Here is a 19278-nt window from a genome sequence, read left to right as displayed (position 1 = left end):
TATTGAATTTGATAAAACACTAAAATGTGAGTACTTTATAATATTGCTTTCTCCACTTCTCCGTGTCTCATTTGAATTAGGAGAGCAATATGCACAGATCAAGCACCATTTACGACTGAAAAGAGTTCTATACAAATATGGTAGATTTAGATGTGAGAGGACAACAGAAGATGGACATTTCAACTGTAGGAAACATTATGTGGAATATGGACTGTGGCCAGAAGTGATGGTTTAATGTTAAAACTACCTTGATGGATTTGTTTCTTACAAAAATGCAGCTTTTCACTTCACAAGATCTTAATTAATAGCCTGGATTGGTGTGGATTAATTGTGGAGTATCATGATGTTTTTATCAACTGTTTGGTCTCTCATTCTGACGGCACCCATTCACTGCAGAGGATCCATTGACGAGCAAGTGATGTAATGCTACATTTTTCTGAATCTGTTTCAGTGGCCTGAGCCAAAGATTTTGTGTGAGTTCTTTAAGATCAAATTAATAGGTAAATTGCCTGCCATCTATAATGTAAAATATCTTATGTCATTATAATTCTCCAGTCACAATAAGCTGAATTGCACAGTATATGTTTACTGGAAGGAGGTTTGTAGTTAGTGATCTTTCTGTGAGCTGAAGGTCTGTGTGATATGTGTAATGGGGGGATGGGTCTCTCTCCAGAAGGTCATTCAATTCAGTGTATAGCTGTGGATGAGGCCTCAACACAAGCAGCTGAAGTGGTTTTTTGCGTTCCATGAAGTCATGTTTTCATTTTAGTCTAAATGGTAAAAATTTAAGACCTGCCACTTCTGCCTCTTCAGTTGCTTTGGGGCTATAAACAATGCCATTCACAATAGTGATTTATTCAATACAGAGTCTTTTATTTGAAGTCAACGTTTGAATTATTTCCTATTTTTAAACATAATCACTGTACCCAAAGTTGTGTTTGTTTTACTGGTGAAATTGTGGATGTTGACCTGTGTATAGAAAAAGATTCAAAGCTGTAAAGTCATGTGACATTATACCACAGGTTTCACAACATATCACAAACAAAAAATTTCAAATTTATTTCTAAGGAATAAAAACTCTATAGGCATAAAACAAAACGATGAAGAAAAAACACAACAAAATAACACTTCAGTGAACTGATCTGCTACAGATGAGTTTCTCTCTCCTGCTGTGTAAATGGCAATAGGGCCTTAATGTATCATATCAGTCAAAGGCTGGGATTGTCAGATAGATATCCCATTGTCCAGGCGAGTTGATCTTGAGAAAGTGGAGCATGGTTTACGCGTGACCTATATTCTGTTGTGTACATTAACTGTTGACCTACAACAGTGCTGGAGGAAGTTAGAGTCGGTGACCTTCAGCGACTGGCACTGTTTAAAGATTGACCAAGTGTGTTTGTGAATATAAGCTTTCAAAGCATTTGTGCGTGGATGCGATTCAAGAGACATTTCAACCCAAATGAAACTGAAAATTTTGTGTTAAAGGTTTTATTTACAGTATTTTTACCATTTAGTGACATAGAAATCAACAATCTAACTGTGATTTAGATTTAATATTAGGTGCAGTATTCATCAACTATGAAACATCATCAAATTACTTTATTTCACACAATATGTCTTCAGTACTGACTGCACTTATAGGCTACTTGAACATTGTTTTTGGCTCATTATTAATTAATCTACCCTGAAAGGCACATATTTACTCTTGACAGTGTCCTTTTGATCATAACAACCATGAAACAAGCCAAGCAAATGTATAATTATAGACAATATTGCCTGGTCATTTTGCTGACCACAGGGAGCAGCCTCATAAGCTCATTTGTTTTGAGTGAAACTGAGCCAATTGGCTGTCCTGAGCTGACCTTTTTTGACAGATACTGTTCTGCTATTAACTGAGTGGATTATGCAATGATTTTACGGGAGGCAGGATATTTTAGAATGGATTTCTGAATGTAATTTATGGGACATAATCTGATTCATCTTGCAAAATGCGTTTTTATTTATTTATGTGACACCACTATTGTTTTGCTATCATTGAGATGCTCTTTTTTTATATAATAGTTTATTATTTGTCAATTCTGAATTAGTTTTTATTTTATATTTTCCATTGTAATTTTTTTTTGTCAATTCATTTTTAAAGTCATATTATTGTTATTTTAATGGCTGTAGTTTAAACTTAATTTTAGTTAACTACAATAACCGTGTGACACATCTGGAACAGTTAGGGTAAATATCAATATCATATTCTAAATATAATTTCTCTTAAAGATACACTTATCTTTAATACATTGTTGATACGCGAGTTTATAATACATTGATATATTATGACATACTGTTCATGTTGTTACTTCTAAAAGAATTTGATTCTCATCTAAAATATAGCACTGAAAATTAATTTATTATATTCCAATCAAATTGTCGGGTACAAACTCTACCTAATGTGGAACAGTAAGTACCATCTGATTCTGTAAAATGTGTTGTGTTCCCGTGCGTAGTATCTGTGTCTGCACACGAGTGCCACGTGCGAAGATGGGGGTTTACAAATAGATGAAACCGACCAATCACGGATCAGATTCTCAGAGATTGGATCTACTTGCCGTCCAATCAGCTACTGGATTCTCATCTGTCAGCCAATGGGAGCGCAGTCTGCGATGGATTTTATCCAGCACGTGTAGAAACTCACATGTTGTCCCTTGCTGTATAGTGACGTTAGTAGAGAAGGGAAGAGGAGAGAAGTCCAGACATCCACTCAGGATTCATTCGGGACAATAGTGCGTGCGAACAAAACGTCGGCACACAATCTTAATTAACCAGTAAAGTGAAGAAACTACTTTTAGGTGTCCTAACAGCACGTAAGGTTGTGTCGGTGGCGCTGGACACCAGTTGTGGTACCGACCCAGAAACGAACCACCATCAAGGTAAGGGTTATGTTTTATGTTAAAAAATGATACAAAAATAAAAAATCTGTTATACTCCAGAATAGCTTCACGTGTTCGTCATTGGGATTGATGTGTGTTTACGTCCTGGAGTTGAATAATCCCTTTGTTTTTGTTTGTTAATCTGCTGGTAAATAGCATCCATTGATGTCAAAATTGCGTTTTAAATTGATTTACAAAGTAGAGAATTAAGTTATTACAATCTGATACTAGTGAATGTGTGGAGTTAATCATTGTTGCTTTGTTTTTTGTTGTTGTCGTTTTTTGTCCACATGTGGTCAGTGTGTGTGTGTGTGTTTTTTTTTTTTTTTATATAAAGAATATTCAAAACTGTGTATTGGTTTAACAGCTGACATGATTAAATTTATGAATGATTTTGCAGCACTGCCCACATGGGCCAAGACCTAAAATAATAGTGCTCTTTTAATGTTTAATATTTACATTTATTCATTTATCAGACGATTTTATCCAAACGATTTTTTCTTCTTCTACCAAATAGCGTTAGTCCATCTGGTAATTAGTCTTAATGGCACCTCCTACCTGTTTATTTTTATGAGGCACATGTCCTTGAGAGGGTTTTCTTCTCTGTAAATTTGGAAAAACTGTCCCATGGCTGTGTCTCAAATCTAGCTGTCAATCCAAACAGCATTATAGGCACACTCATATTATATTACATTCATGTGCTTTTTCATAAACTCCTACAAGACTATTTCTTGAGACACAGACCTTATGTGGTTTTGTGGCCTTTCACCTAGTGAAAGGAACAGAGTCTGTTGATTTATTTCTTTTATTTTTTTATGATATCTATGCGATCTCTCTTTCAGTTTTGGAATGTATCCTGTGTTTCCTTTTATCCATTTTTTTTTTAATCCATGCTTTGCCTTCCCAATAGTTTTTTTTTTGTGCTTGACTGAAAGAAAAGGGAAGTTTCAGTCCAGTCTAGCTAGTACAAAGTAAGCTTTGTATGTGTCCTGCTAATATTATATAGGCAGAAATTTTGTCTGTGTATGTGTACATATTTCAATTTCAGATTATTTCTGAAGGATCATGTGATGCTGAAGACTGGAGTAATGATGCTGAAATTTAAGCATTAACTTCACAGAAATAAATTACATAATAAAAAAAAAACTTAAATAGAAAACGGCTATTTGCAAACTGCAATTTTTCACAGTATTACAGATTTACTGTATTTTTGATCAAGGTAATGCGCCCTTTGTGAACAAAGAGACTTCTTTTCAATGGATGTTTATATATTAATTTAATGTTTTAATTTTCTTTACCTTAAAAATTAAATGTTTTCCACAAAAAATAAAAACATAATAATTAACCAGGTGTTTTATTTATAGGAAAAAACTATAATTCAAACGCACTGTTTTGCTGAAAAATAATAGCATACAGTGATGAAAATTTGTAACCATTGTAGCTGTTAAAACTGCAAGAGTGACTCACTCTCGCAATTTTAACAAGAATTTGCAAGATGATCCCAGTGACCGTTCTGTCAACTGGCTTGTTGCACTTTATTGTTTACATTATCTCAGACTTATTTAATGTATCTTCATACTTTTCCATTGCCACATTCCCTTGAGAGAAATCACTCGCTACGATCAGTTCAGTTCATTTCAGCCCATCGCTCCTCAGCTTTAAACAATCTGCCACCTCACATTTATCTGTTTTCTCACATTTCAGTGATGCTGTCACCGGAGAGTCCTTCCAAATGGCAAGTTCAAGATTCCCTCTCTTTGACCCCCAGTCTCCTCTACAGCGAGAGTGTCCAGATGCAGCATGAATCGGAGGTCTTCTCCTCTGAGATTGAGTCTGCAGGAGTTGTGCCTGGTCCAAAGCCATGCTCTTTGGCCAACGGGAGCTCTCATAATACAAAATCTCCTCTCACCTTTATGAACCGGAGGAGTGGTAGAGCTGATAATGTTCAAACTGGATGTTCCTCAGCGTCTCCACCCTACACCATTCAGACGTCAACATCAGTCGAAAGGATTCCCACAGAGGGGGACTTGAGGTTTGCACGCAAAGTGAGTGAGAGTTATAATTGTAGTCAAGTAGTTATTCATGACTAATTCTCTGTAAATGTTTAGTTTTTTGGTGCTATACCTTTAAGCACACTTACATATGTGAATTGTGCAATGGACTTCATTACTGAGCACATTCTTTCAGACATTGGCTTATAAGCTGCTGTTATGTCAAATATAGGTTTTAAGTGGCCCATCTTTAAATGTATACTTTGCAACCCGTTGTGGTAGACGCTTGATGAAATGTGATGAACAAATGATCTGACAAAGAACCTTGTTAAAAATAAATGCCAGCTATGACTTGTTTCTGATCAAATAGAGGGGTATCATTGGTGTACACCTGTGGGTGGTCATGTTGACGTGTTGACCTGCGTGTTTATTTTAAAGTCATCTTTAATTAACTTTCTAATGTCACGAAGCATTGGAAATTCAGAATGAGTCATCTCTGCAGATTGTTTCTGATAAATGTTCGGAGTTCCTAAAAAAGTTAGAGTGAGTTTTCATTAGGTTTTGTTTTTATCTAGGTTTTATTTAAGCCAATTAGGGGAAAGTGGGATTCCTTATGTTTCTTTTAAAAAGCCTCCGAGTTCTGCAGTTTAGAAATCTGTCGTGCCTCTGTATTTTGTAATGTTTCTATGATGATGATATATGGATTAATTAATTTATGTTACAGTGTGCAGAGCTGCATGGGTACATCAGACCCCTGTTGGAGCTGTTGAAGGGACTGAAAACGGGTCGATATGATAAAGGTAATGCACAAAAAAAATGTAATATACACTACCATTCAAAAGTAGGGTCTGTAAGATTTTTCAGCAAGAATGTACTGGATTGTTCAGAAGTGTCATTAAAGATATTTATTATGTCACAAAAGATTTCTATTTTAAAGAGGCTATTTTTTGTCACTTTCTTTTAATCACAGAATGCTGAAGAAATATATCACTGTTTCCATGTAAATTTTAAGCAGCACAGCTGTTTTCATTTGATGATAACATATAAAAAAATTGACACTGAAGCCTGGAGTAATTAAAAAAAAAATATATATATAAAATAAAATAATAAATTCAGTTTTTTGGGGAACATAAAACATATTTTAAAAATGTAAAATATATATATATTTTCAACCCCAAACTTAGTAGTTAGTAGCTTTCACCCATTACATATAATTGTGTTTTCATTTATTTTATTCTTTTCTGTTTATTTTCTGCAGGTTTGAGCACATTTCAACAGAGTGTTGCCATGGACAGACTGCGAAGGATTGTGGGTGTTCTACAAAAACCAAACCTTGGGTATTTCATTTTATTCTATTAATCTTTCATCACTGATACATTTCTCAGATTTGTGTCCAATACATATAATGCCATTTAATAAATCATATTTTGATTCCTCCATAGGGAGAAGTATATGGGCACTCTTCTACAGCTGGAGATGATGTTAAAGGTTTGGTTCCCTCGGGTGAGGCCTCAGCATCACGAAGACACCCCTTCACTCCACAGTCTCATGGCTAACCTGCCTTCACGCTGGAATCAGGACCAGTTACATATTCCTGTGAAGGTAAGCGGCTGATGTCCACCTCGTTCTGCAATGTGGAAGGAAGAGATTTTCAGTGAATGTGCAAGACTTCACATTCATTAGCCATTATAGAACATTATTATGTTTTAAATGTATTCTTTCTTTGGGTGCAAATGAGTGTCTCTTACAATCTACAACAATTTCGAATGATTTATTTTTTGTCTTTCATTAACATAAAATACTTTTGTTCTAAATTGCATCATCCCCTTTTTTTTTTTTTTTTTTTTTCAGAAACGCAGATTAAGTTGGTCAGATTCAGACTCTCAAGGTTCTTCAAGCAGCAAACGCATTCAAGAGGACGACCGAGGACTGAGTCCCAGCGATAGCAGCTCATGGCTCAGCAGCTCCGAAACCCCGTCTAGTGAACTTGAAGACAGTACATTCTGTACAAATCAAAATAATGTGTCATCTGAAATCAGACTCATTGAAAACGGCAAACTTCTAGTCAGGCAAATGACAAACTCCTTAAATGAAACCCCTATGACTGCAACAGCAAGACCTCCTCCGCTTGTAATACCATTGTCAGCCACAGACGGCAGCCGCTTGGGCATGCAGGACTGTTCGGTGTCCTCCACTACTCCTACTTCTGCCTCACCAGTGGACATGATGATGAATGAGAAAGATGTGGGTGAATCTGTAAAAGAAGAAGGGCCAAAAAAACAGGTTAATAGTTGCACAGAGATATTAAACGCATAACATTTTTGAAGTTTCTCATGCTTAAAAGAATGATTGACTTCACCATTTCTCCAGCCTGTTGATACTGAGAATTCATTGTTTTTCCACAAAGTTTTGTTCATTTAGTTTTGTTAATTTTGCATTCTGCCACATATATGTACAGCACAGAAGTTATCATATGTACTATGTGACATAAGATTTGTGTTTATATGGTTATAGTTTGAAGAAAGAAATGCTAGAGCCGTATTGTTAAGCCGCAAAACATGCACGGCTATCAAACACTCTATTGCTCCACTTTCCATGATAACACAGACTTCCAACAATACCTGCAGCTTTTATGAACAGAAACCAGGAAGCCAGATAGCAGGAGAAAAATGCTTTGACAAAACGTCCAGAAGCATGACTGCAATTGCAATCTACTTTAATGCTCTTTGACTTGAATTGAAAACCACTTTGAGCATCGGATGAAATAGAATTGCATCATATGGGAGGATATTTTAGAGGCAGTTTTATTTATTGCATTATTACTTGAAGAGACTGAATTCACTAAAGCAGCCTTAAAGTGTCTGGGCTGTGGTCCATTTATCATAGTTTAGTGTCTTATATTTATTAAGAGACCGAAATAATAATCCCAGGAACAACAGATGGGATGCATCGTGAAGTGTTATTCTATAATCTGGAGAGTAAGCATTCATTTATTGAAAATGGTCTTGCCAAAAACAATGTGCATTTATGTTGTTCTGCTTCCATATTATAATAGTTAATTTTGCCTTAGATATCAAGATTTTTGTTATAGGAAACTGCACAATTGTTTCCTTTTAACACACCTTTTTTTTCTATTTAGAATTTGTAAATCTGAACATTGTGACATATTAATCATTCTCTAAAACGAACATGTTCAGGTTAATGATGAATATGTGGCATGTCACACACTGTAAAGGTCACACTGAGGAAGATTAGACTTGTATTTTATTTAGTTATTTGTAGAATAGATTCTGACATTATAGATGCAGTATTTGGTATGAGAAGAACTTTTTGGTTATGTTGACTGAGATGCATGTAGTCACGTCTTTGTGCAGCTGTACAAGTATCGTGTGAAAAATACATTGTTGGAATTATAATGGAGACAGTACTGCTTGGGAAACATGAACATGAAGATGTATTGTGAGGCTAATATTTAATGGCACTTAACAGCTTCACTTCTTTGAGGAAGATTTATTATTATTATTATTATTATTATTATTTGTTTCAGAAAAGTCAGAAGTTGTTGCACCACTGCTATTTTCTATTCATTATTCAAAACCTTTTTCTCTTGTAACTAATTTCTGTTCTTGTATCAAAGTTTTTGTCAAGGTTGCAAAATGCTTTTCAAAAAACTCTACTTTTTGATATCATTAAATGTTTCCAAGTTTCTTATTTGAATTTGTCCTCATTTCTCTTTTTCTCTTTTAGACATCAATTATTTCCATATATTATTTATATTTTAAATATAGACTACACCATTCATAAGTGTTGGTCGGAAAAATGTGTAAAATGTTTTTGAAAGATATGCTCAAGTCTACATTGCTCACCAATTACATTAAAAACGGTCAATTTAAATAACTTCTATTTTAATATGCTTGCATGTTTATTTAAATTGTTCAAAACAATCTTTATTATATGAGACAAAAGAGAACTGGAGCGCTGCTGGAATCCCTTGTATCCTCTGGATATGGCTTTATAACTTTTGCATCCTATTGAGTGCCTGGACTTGGATTTTTTTCCAAAATCTTTTTCCCAATCTTTATTATATATTCTACATATATTAATCAGGTGAAATACGTATGTTTCTTGTTTTAACTAATTAAATTAATGAAAGTTATCGTGACATCTGTAAATATACGGTGATTAACATGAATTCGTAAGAAGTAGGGGTTGAAAGTTGTTCTCTCTGTCCATGTCTGACCCCTGCTGGATGTTTGCATGGTTCATATTACAGCAATATGAAATACTTATATTTATACACGTTTCATCGTGATTTCACCAGTTTCTACCGCATATGTTGTGTTGTATAACACGTTCTCCTTGTCACTGTAATTTCAGACCAGAGAAAGTAAAAAATAAGTATACGACCTTCAACTGTACATGTCTAATTGTTATGGTAATGTTGGGATTCATGATCAGAGTCCCATGATGTTGCAGTGTCCACAGAGGAACCTGTGAGCGGCAGCACCGCGACCCGAGGACCTGAAAGATGGCGGCTGGAAGTGCAGGCGTTAGCGGCCACAACAATGGTTCATCGCCGCGCTTGGAGTCCACTTTGGACCGTCGCTTTCAGACTGTATCCAACACCATGGAATCCATCCAGGGCCTATCCGTCTATTGCATCGAGAACAAGAAATATCACAGCTTGGTCGTGCGATACTGGATGAGGTGGCTGCGCAAATGTGAGTATTTAGCACGTTAGCCGGCTAATCTGAGTTCAGCAGTGATACAACACCTGTTTACAAACTCATATTTGCGTTCCTTGAGGCTTCTAAGCGGACATGTGTCATATTTGTGTGAAGAAGTACCACAAACGTTACTGTGACTGGCTAGTTGTTGTTGTTTTTTCCCCTTTCGGCCCAATAAACAACTTTTTGTTGCTAATTAGCAAACTGCTAATCTGATTCTATCAGGTCAAGAAGACATAGGTCGTGTTTCAAAATCTAGTAAGATGTCTTCCTAGACAGCAGTTCTTTTGGCGAAGTAGAGCCATTTAGGGCCAAATTGGGGAGTTCTTATGGGTCAGCTGTATCTTAGGCACGATTTGAGTTAGCAACGAATTGGGGCAGCAAAGGGGTGTTTGAGGTCAGCTGCATTTTTGGGCAGAATGTGGCATTTAGGGTGAGAAGCATTTTTTCCCCCAGCTAAATATGGGTGTTTGAATCCAGTAGCAACTTTAGGAGGGATAGAGGCATATACAGTGTGCTGTATATTTTGTGGTAAATATGGGTATTTGTTGTCAGTACCTTTTTGGAGCAAAATTTACGTACATTTTGGGGTGTCACAGGCACATTTCCAATCAGAAGTGTTCGTGTCTGGTGTCTGCAGCATTTTGGGACTGAAGGGGTGTTTGTGTCAGATACTTTTTGGGTGTTATAGGCATGTTTCGAATGAGGAACATTTTTTGGGTCAGCAGAATTTTGGGTGTCACAGGCACATTTTGATCAACAGCGTTTTTGGCCAGTAAATGGTGTTTGGTTTCAGCAGCATTTTGGGGCTAAATGGATGTGTTTTGTGTCAGCAACATTTTAGGACCGAATAGGGTGTTTGGGGTCAGCCCTTTTGCGTGTCATAGCATAGGCATGTTTTGATCTTGAACGTGTTTGAGCAAAAAGCGTTTGGCCATTTTAGTGCATAATGAAAAAGGCTTTTTGGGGTTTGGTGTCCTCTCTATTTTCATTTTTGGGCGCATTTTGAATCTGCAGAGTTTTTGCCAGTAAAGGGGTTTTTAGGATCAGGAGCATTTTTGGGCTAAACTAAGGTTTAGTTCGGCTAAACAGGACTGTTTGGTGTCAGAATGGCACGTTTGGTTGAACTACATTTGGCGTGTCTTAGGCATGTTGTGAATCAGCAACATTTTTGGGAAGTAAGGGGTCAAATGAGAGTGTTCAGGGTCAGTTGCATTTTGCATGTCATGGGCTTCTTCCACGTCAGCAGCATGTTTAGGTGTAACTAGCACTTCAGAGTCAACATGAGCATGAGCAACATGATGTTTTTGGAAGCCAAGTTTCCACCCAGTATTTGCACTGTTCTGTTATCAGCAAAGTGAAATTGCATTAGAAAGTTAGCAGATTTTTATTTTTTTCAGCCTGATGTGCATAATGACGACACCCTTAAAATAACTAATATATATGCTATATTGATAACCATTTTGATGCACTTAACCCTTTACGCAAAAACATCCTTGATGCAAATTTGGACATGAATTTGTTCCAAGTCAGCTGCAATTTTGGGCATCTCAGGCACTAGACTAGACTTTTAAAACACAGCCATTGTATCTTTCATGGGGAAGTGATCTTGATTGTGCACATCCTGCTCCAGAACATTTCCATCATGGTTTGCTGTGCTTTCTGCAAGTATATCCTGACATGAGGTTTAGCCTGTGCCAGTTGCATTTAGAAGCTTTAGGATGAGAATTTGTATCAGGAACATTAATGCTTTATTTTTAAAAGACATGAGGCGGTGAAGAACTGTTGTGTGCATTGGACTTTATGCCCTATATATATGTCATAGTTCATATTTAGGGAAGTCTGTAAATTGGAACTGTGTGTCTTTGGCTGGAGTTTTTTTGGACATGCATTGCCTTTTAAGAAGTAGCCTTAAATGTCACTGCCGTAATGTTGGGCAAAACGTATTGTATATTGGAACGCGAGAGAAGTAGGCCTACAGAAGTGATAATTTGGCATTCAAGTGCATCGTGAATATGAAAACATTTGAATTTGTGTCAAATGAGAGAACCGGTTTCATTTTAGCCAAAATGTTTTCGTTTTGGCTTTGTCGTTTATATTGCTATAACTTCTGAAAGACCTATTCTTAATTCTTGTTCTTTTCTAAATAATGTTAATTGAAATTATTTGTTGTGGACTGAGGGGAAATAAAAAAGCCTAGCTATGTTTATAGTTTATTTTAATGTTTGTAAACATTTCATGTTGGCATTAGGCCTGTTTCTGAATAAAATGATAAAATGCGACTTATTATACGTGACTTATGTTAATATTTTACTTCTAAAAAAACACAATTTTATATGCGTAGCTGTGGCGAGTGGGGGCGGGGCCGAGAGGCGTGGGAACGAGGAGTGAGGCCAGGTGTAGTGATTGGAGATGAGCTACACCTGAGCCCCACCGCTAGTATCGAGTCCCACGTAGGAGATGGAAGGATATAAAACTGGAGTGACGACCGTGAAGGACGAGAGAGGACCAGGCCTGGGATATTACTTTATGTTTTGGTTTTTATTTGTGCGCACCAGTCGTCCGTGAGGGGCTGGTGCGCCGTTTTGTATTTACTTTTGATTATTAAAGTGCTTTTTGATTGTGCGCCGGTTCCCGCCTCCTTCTTCCCGATGAATATGGAGATTTGTTTGTTACAGTAGCATATTTTAACCATGCAGCAAACCTTTTTAAATATTTTGATAAATTACTGTAAATAAATGAATAAATGACTTTTTAAACCGTTTAATTGATCATATTAATCATTCAAAATTCTTAACCGGTTAAAATGAACCTCCCTATACTTAGCACCTTCGTGATATTGGATCACTTAACAGTAGTTAAAAAAAATATTTGGGTTAAAAACACATTAAATTTAGCTAACTTTACAGGAATAAAATTGTTGTGGTTTCAAAGAATTAAAGGTTTAGTTCACCGAAAAATGAAAACTATGTCACCCTCATGTCATTCCAAACCTGTTCATCTTAGATATTTTAGATTTAGTCCGAGAGCATTCTGTCCCTCCATTGAAAGTTTGTGTACGGTATACTGTCCAAGGTTAGAAAGGTAATAAAAACATCTTCAAAGTAGTCCATGTGACATCAGAGGGTCAGTTAGAATTTTTTTAAACATCAAAAATACAATTGGAAGAACTGTGGTCATATCTCTAAAACACTTGAAAAACCCTTCCTGCAAAGCTACCTGAACAACAATGTGCAAGTGTACCTGGACAAAACTGTTTTAAATGCAAAGGTTGGTCACACCAAATATTGATTTGATTTAGTTAATTGAAGTTAATTGTTAAATAAAAACCATTTATGACAATATTTTTGAAAGCATCCTTACTTACAGAATATTTACACAAGTGCCTAAAACTTCTCACAGTACTGTAGCTTTGGAGGCAGGTTTTTTTAAGTGACGTGACATTCAGCCAAGTATGGTGACCCATACTCAGAATTTCTGCTCTGCATTTAACCCATCCAAAGTGCACACACACAGAGCAGTGAACACACACACACACTGTGAACACACACCCGGAGCGGTGGGCAGCCATTTATGCTGCGGCGCCCGGGGAGCAGTTGGGGGTTCGATGCCTTGCTCAAGGGCACCTAAGTCGTGGTATTGAAGTAATTTAAATTTCTTGAAGACATTGTTACAGTTCTTCTGGATTTAGTGTGTCTCCGTTTCATCTGTTTCTTCATGTAATCACCGACAGATTCGATGATGGTGAGACCAGATCTTTATGGAATTACATTTGGTTCAATAAAAATGAACAAAACTTTATAAAACTGAACGTTTTTCAGAAACTAAAAACAAAAATATGCCATTACAAAAGAAGAAAAACACAATGAAAATGAAAACAATGAACTTAACAGTCTTTTCAAATATGCTTCATTCTTTGTTAATGTTTTTCAAAGATTCGTTTTCGCTGATCGTGTATTCTGAATGCATTGGCACAGATTTCGCTTATGCTTTGCAGTTTTTAGTTTGGTGTTTTGACACAAACCTCTCGTGGGGGCGGATTAACAGTGATCTACTCTGATTGGATAGTGAGCTTTTGATGGAGATGTGCTCTCTGACCGGGAAGTACAGACGTCACTCAGTGGCGCGCATATTGGAAAGCTCTCGCGGTGACTAAATCTGGTCTATACCGCAAAAATTCTTTTTCACAGACAAAGTGAAAAAAAATTATTTTAAGGTCATACACAGGTTCTACCCTGTAACGTAGTTTATACAAAGATTTAAATCTGAAATTGATCTTACATGCTCTTTTTGTTCGAGTTCTGAAGAAACTGTACACTTATTTTGGTCATGTCGCTACATTCAGGAACTTTGGGATAATATTGCTGTGTTTGTCAAGTGTAGGATCTTGCCAGGCTTCTCCGTACAAATGAAAAACATTATATTTGGGTATTATGACTCTGACCTAGGGCTGGGCGATATATCTAACAATATGATCCGTAGATCACTGATAAGCATTATCGAAGGCAATTCATCTTGGATAATGAACGCGATATTGCATAGCTTGTCTGTGATCTACGGTTCCATCTATTAAATGCTGCTCGATTTGAAAGCAGGTGATGGTGATGGTGAGTGGTAATCATGGAACCGGATTTACTGACTAGGTGCGCATGATCATATCTTTAGATATATCGCCCAGCCCTGCTCTGAACCCACAAACAAAAATATCAGTTTTGTTATTAATTTTAATTTTTTCCTAAACAAATTTCATATTCTCAAATGCAAATTCTCCAACTGTAAATCTGTCTTCTCTGTTTTCCTAAAAGAAATGGAAAACTATTTTAATGTAATCTCAGTATCTACTAGGGGTGGCACGGTTCAACTTTTTCACAGTTCGGTTTGTTTCACGGTTTTAGAGTCATGGGGTACATTTCGGTATGTACTATGTTTATGGAAAAACTATACTTTCTAATAAAAAAAAGAAGAATATTATATCCAACTACAAGCAACAGTACACATAAATACAATAGAGTAAAGATACAAACAATAAACAGTGATTTTCAGTTTTTTTGTGATTTTCAAAAAATTGTTTTTGGCAGGTCTAGCATAAGTTTTTAGGTGAAGAAATTGAATAAAGTAATCAAATGTAAAACAGCATTGCATATTGGACTATATAAATTAAAGATAATTTTTTAAAGTTATAAAAGCTTTTTAATCCAGAGCAGTGAGTGATTTTTTTTGTTGTTGCTGTTTCTATTAATATAAAGACTGTCATTTTAAGAGAATGCACTCATACAGTGGATGATGACAGAATAAATGACTGCTCATATTCCAGCATAAGTCATTCACATTGATCAAGAGGGAATGGTTTGGCCAGGTTTTTTTTATTTTTTTTATTTTCATCACTATTGTTGTAATGTCTGGGAATCCAGAATGCGCATCCGTCAGCAGAAACATATATTAATTGCTATATGTAGCAAACCATATTACAGATGCTTTGGATTTAAGTTGAACCGTGGTCCCAGCACGTGTGTGGTGAACCGAACGGTACAGGTTTTTTCAGCGAACAGTGCCACCCCTATTATCTACTAATAAGTAGGGGTCGACCGATTATCGGCTTGGCCGATTATAGGCGCCGATATTAAGCATTTTTATCTGCATCTGCCATTTTCAAAACCGATTTGCCGATAAAACCATTTTTATTTTGAAATGCGCGATCTGGCACTGATCCAGCCATCAGGCAGAGCGCACCGCTCTGTGGCCTAGACTAAGCCCCGCCCATCGTCCGTCTGATTTGTTGGGAGTCACGAGCCTGGCCAATCAATACGGCTGGTGTGGCTGGAAAATGTTCCGCTCTCACACCGAAAAGCACAGGAGCTGCTTCAGTGATCATCATCACACATCAATTAGTTCTCTCTAAAATCTCTAGAAGGTAAGAATGCAGTAAACGTTCCTGAAGTTGCAATAAATCACTACACTGAAGTTGCAAAACACCTAAATATAATCGATTGATGACAAGTTCAGTTATTATACTGGGAATTCCCAGTCAATGTCCGTCATTGCAGTGATATGCTTTAATGGATCATCACATCAGTGCTGAGATAGTCAAACTAAAACCTACTTCTCTCACCATTCGGCCAATTTAACGTTATATTGTGAATAGATTATCAACATGAATGAATTCACTCACGTCTGCCGCGTTTTTTTTTGTGTTGTTCACATAGCTTCACTGAACAGCGTCTGTTCCGTTAGGGCTCTTAGTCAAAAAAATTATGCATATTTGGAGAAATATTGCTTTATTCTAACATGATTGCAAAATAATTTATTATACAGATTCAGAATTACCATTATGCAATTTTGAAGAGCTGGAAGAAGAGCTCCCTATTCCTGATTTAGATATCTCCGCAGCCGCGCTCTCTCATTTGACTAATAACCCTATGCTAATAACGTAAATTGTCAATAATCTCACATTGAACGTTTCTGGATGACGCTGTCCTGTATACTTCCTAGTTTGTATCGCCATGATAAACAGTCAAACGATCATTTAACACATCAAAAAAAAAAACACTATTACAATATGGGTTGTGTGTAGGGCTGCACGATATTGGGAAAAATGACATTGCGATATTTTATTTTTTTGCGATATATATTGCAATATTTTTTTTTACAAACAAAAATGGGCTGAGCACACTTACATTCTCATTTTAAATGATTTAAACATCGACACCATCGTGTTTATTGATTAATATGCGCAAGTGAGAGAGAACAAGACAGCACTCGTGTTGTTTGAAGACGGATTGCTCTCTCTCTGTATCTCTCACGGGCGCTCTCTATCTGTTAATCCATTGATGTGCATTAGACTTTTAATTGAGTAGTCACCTCTATTATTTTAGGCTATGTTTTAGTCATCAGAAAATAATTATGAGAGGTTAAGCTATTGCACATTTCTAACATGTAAATTATTGATGCCAATACTTTCCTTTCCCTAAACTGTTCAGCTGTAGTAAAATATCCATAGGCTTAATCATGAAACATACTGTGGTACCACTTTTATTAATATTAATGTTGTTATTATGAACAGTTCTCAGAATTAAAGATGTGTTAAAATAATTTAAAGAGAGTCTTTGTCAGAGGTCTTTTTATTCTTAATTTTGACATTTAATTTTCATTTTTACACTAGACACATGTCGGTTCAAAATATCGGTTATCGGTCTCCTTGATTTGTAATAATCGGTATCGGCATCGGCCCTGAAAAATGCATATCGGTCGATCCCTACTAATAAGATAGCTATAACTACTGTTAGAATTTGCTCTGCCTTTGATCTCCTTGTGTAATTTTGTTTAGATTTTGGCCCTCTTTTCTTTAGTTCTATTTTATTCTTTATTGTTTTCTTTGTGGTTGATATTATGTGATGTATGTTTATACTTTTGTATGTTTTTGTTCTCTGCATTAATAAAAAAAGAAAAAGAAAAAAAAGCTCTCGCGGTGATTTGTATGCAATATGTCATGCCTTGTATTACTAAATATGTAAATAATATTTGACCTTCAATTGTCTCAGTCTGTAAAGATGAGCTCTTGTTCTTCAAGGCAGCTTGAAGTAAGCTTGTGTTACTGAAGTAACCAATAAGATTGATACAAGTTGTCATGTTACAGTTTGTTGTGGGTTATTATTGTCAATCAGAAACACAAACTTACTTCTAGCTGCCTTGAAGGACAAGCGCTCATCTTTAAAGACTGAGACGATCGAAGGTCAAATATTATTTGCATATTTAGTAATACAAATCACCTTGAGAGCTTTCCAATATGCACGCCACTGAGTGGCATCTGTACTTCCTGGTAACAGAGCACCTGTCCATCAAAAGTTCACTGTCCAATCAGAGTAGATCACTGTTAAGGTCGCCCCCACGAGAAGTTTGTGTGAAAACACCAAACACCAAAGCGAAATCTGTGGCAGTGCATTCAGAATCAACGATTAGTAAAAACTAATCTTTGAAAAACATTAACAAAGAATTAAGCATATTTGAAGAGCCTATTAACTTTGTGGGACTGAGTTAATTTTTTTCATTTTCATTGTGTTTTTCTTTTTTTGTAATGACATATTTTTGATAGTTTCTGAAAAGTTACGTTCAGTTTTATTGAAGCAAGTGTAATTCCATAGATCTACATGTGAAGGACCAGCTGTTGTGAGACTGCTTGTGCATTCAAAAATTTTACTAGATTATTATTAAAAGTAATGGCAAAATGAATGTTCGGAAATGTAAACTGATATTTCCTACTGACACTTCCTACTGAGCAAAAGATAGAAATAACTGTCTTAAAAAAAAAAAAACTTTTTGGGGTGAAAATACTAATGTGCCTAAGATTTTTGCATAGTACTGTATAGAAAGAATGACCATACAGTCATTCACAGAACTGATTAAAGATTGACAGATATACAGTAGAAACTATAGGTGTGCTTTATTAAATAATGACCTAGATCATGAAATACATTTATTAGCTTTAGAGTGAAAGAAGCACAACTTGGGAAATGAGAGCATCCAAGAAGTGTGTGAAAGCTATGGATTTATTTAAAATATTTTTTAATGTTCTTTAATGTTATCCATAGTTTTTTGTGGTTCTTTAAAAAAAATTGTTTTTTAAGTATCGGTTCAGGCACCGTTTTAAAAGTATCGAAACCGGTATCATGAAGAACCCAATCGATACCCAACCCTAAATATTAATGTGACATTCCATCTTTTGCTGTAAGGACGTGCTGTTTTGCATAATTAAAATGCTTGCATTAAGACCATAACAGTAAAATGTAAGTAAATGTGTTTTTTTTTAATAGCACAAATCTAATGTTTCATTGTTTATTGACTATTCCTTAATTTAGGAACTAATTGTCTAATTGTTTCAGATTAAATATTATTAATTCTTAGTAAAAGGAAAGTTTGACCGAGTAAGTAATTGATAGAGTGCTGCATGGGCTTTTTTACTTTTTACACTTTTTACTATTGGATGATTGCAAAAGTTGGAAAGTTTGAGTTTGAATAGTTTGCAAGAGTGTGAGTATACTATAAACATAGTAAGACTATAAAACATGAATCTTGGATATCCCTGGCAAAATCTGTAGTCCCAATTTGCAACTTGTTAGCAACTGCCTTTTTAAAGACACATTCAATCTTAAAAATCACAAGTTTGCCATTACTGCTGTATTTTAAGTCATAGAATGAAACGTGAAAACATCTTGCACTTGTGTTCACAACAACCTTATTTCAGGCATTTAACCAAAAATCCATTCAAAATAAACACTTTTGGGATGATGGAACCAGAAGTTCAAAAAGTGTTGTCAGCATTCTGCAGGGTTTATGTAACAAGTGACCACAAGATAAGCAAGATATTCAGAAACGACAATCTGCTGTCACATCATACACTAGTTTGTGTTCTTAGACTAAGGAAGAACACATTTTTCACTCCCAAAAAGCATGTTTTGTGTTTGTTATACAGCAGTTATGTGTATTTGTCTTACAAATTTTCTTTAAATGCTTAAAGTGGTCATATTGTGAGGAATCACAATGTACGTGGACTTCTGAGATCTGTAATGGCAAATGGATGTTTATAAAAGTTCTCGTTGTTGTAGATGAAATATCCTAACACAGATAACATTAAATAAATATTTTGAA

At 35.8% G+C, this 19278-nt stretch overlaps 2 protein-coding genes across 4 annotated transcripts in view; both read left to right on the top strand.

The window, feature by feature from the left end:
• The first annotated feature begins 2671 nt into the window (after positions 1 to 2671).
• Positions 2672 to 8396, top strand: LOC113062232 (circadian-associated transcriptional repressor-like). Its single transcript, XM_026231941.1, has 6 exons — positions 2672 to 2918; positions 4623 to 4963; positions 5634 to 5709; positions 6168 to 6246; positions 6352 to 6511; positions 6761 to 8396. The coding sequence occupies exons 2-6, from the start codon at positions 4625 to 4627 to the stop codon at positions 7223 to 7225; spliced, it is 1119 nt and encodes a 372-aa protein (XP_026087726.1). The 5' UTR covers positions 2672 to 2918; positions 4623 to 4624; the 3' UTR covers positions 7226 to 8396.
• Positions 8397 to 9253: 857 nt separating this feature from the next.
• The window catches only part of LOC113062231 (CUGBP Elav-like family member 3), a 50941-nt gene continuing 40916 nt past the window's right edge, over positions 9254 to 19278 (top strand). For all 3 annotated transcript variants that reach the window (XM_026231936.1, XM_026231937.1, XM_026231938.1), the window contains exon 1: positions 9254 to 9630. In XM_026231936.1, coding sequence (XP_026087721.1) covers positions 9438 to 9630 — 193 coding nt within the window. In that variant the 5' untranslated portion in view covers positions 9254 to 9437. The remainder of the gene's footprint in view (positions 9631 to 19278) is intronic.

Source organism: Carassius auratus, chromosome 44 (assembly GCF_003368295.1).
Source record: "Carassius auratus strain Wakin chromosome 44, ASM336829v1, whole genome shotgun sequence".
NCBI classification, from domain to species: Eukaryota; Metazoa; Chordata; class Actinopteri; order Cypriniformes; family Cyprinidae; genus Carassius; species Carassius auratus.
Note: the sequence above shows the minus strand (reverse complement) of the source record. Positions and strands in the feature narration are given on the sequence as shown.

Coding starts and splice junctions, on each gene's coding strand:
- LOC113062232 (XM_026231941.1), top strand. CDS start 4,625: ATGCTGTCACCGGAGAGTCCTTCCAAATGGCAAGTTCAAGATTCCCTC. Junction 5,710..6,167: donor AACGGGTCGATATGATAAAG/GTAATGCACAAA, acceptor TATTTTCTGCAG/GTTTGAGCACATTTCAACAG. Junction 6,512..6,760: donor AGTTACATATTCCTGTGAAG/GTAAGCGGCTGA, acceptor TTTTTTTTTCAG/AAACGCAGATTAAGTTGGTC.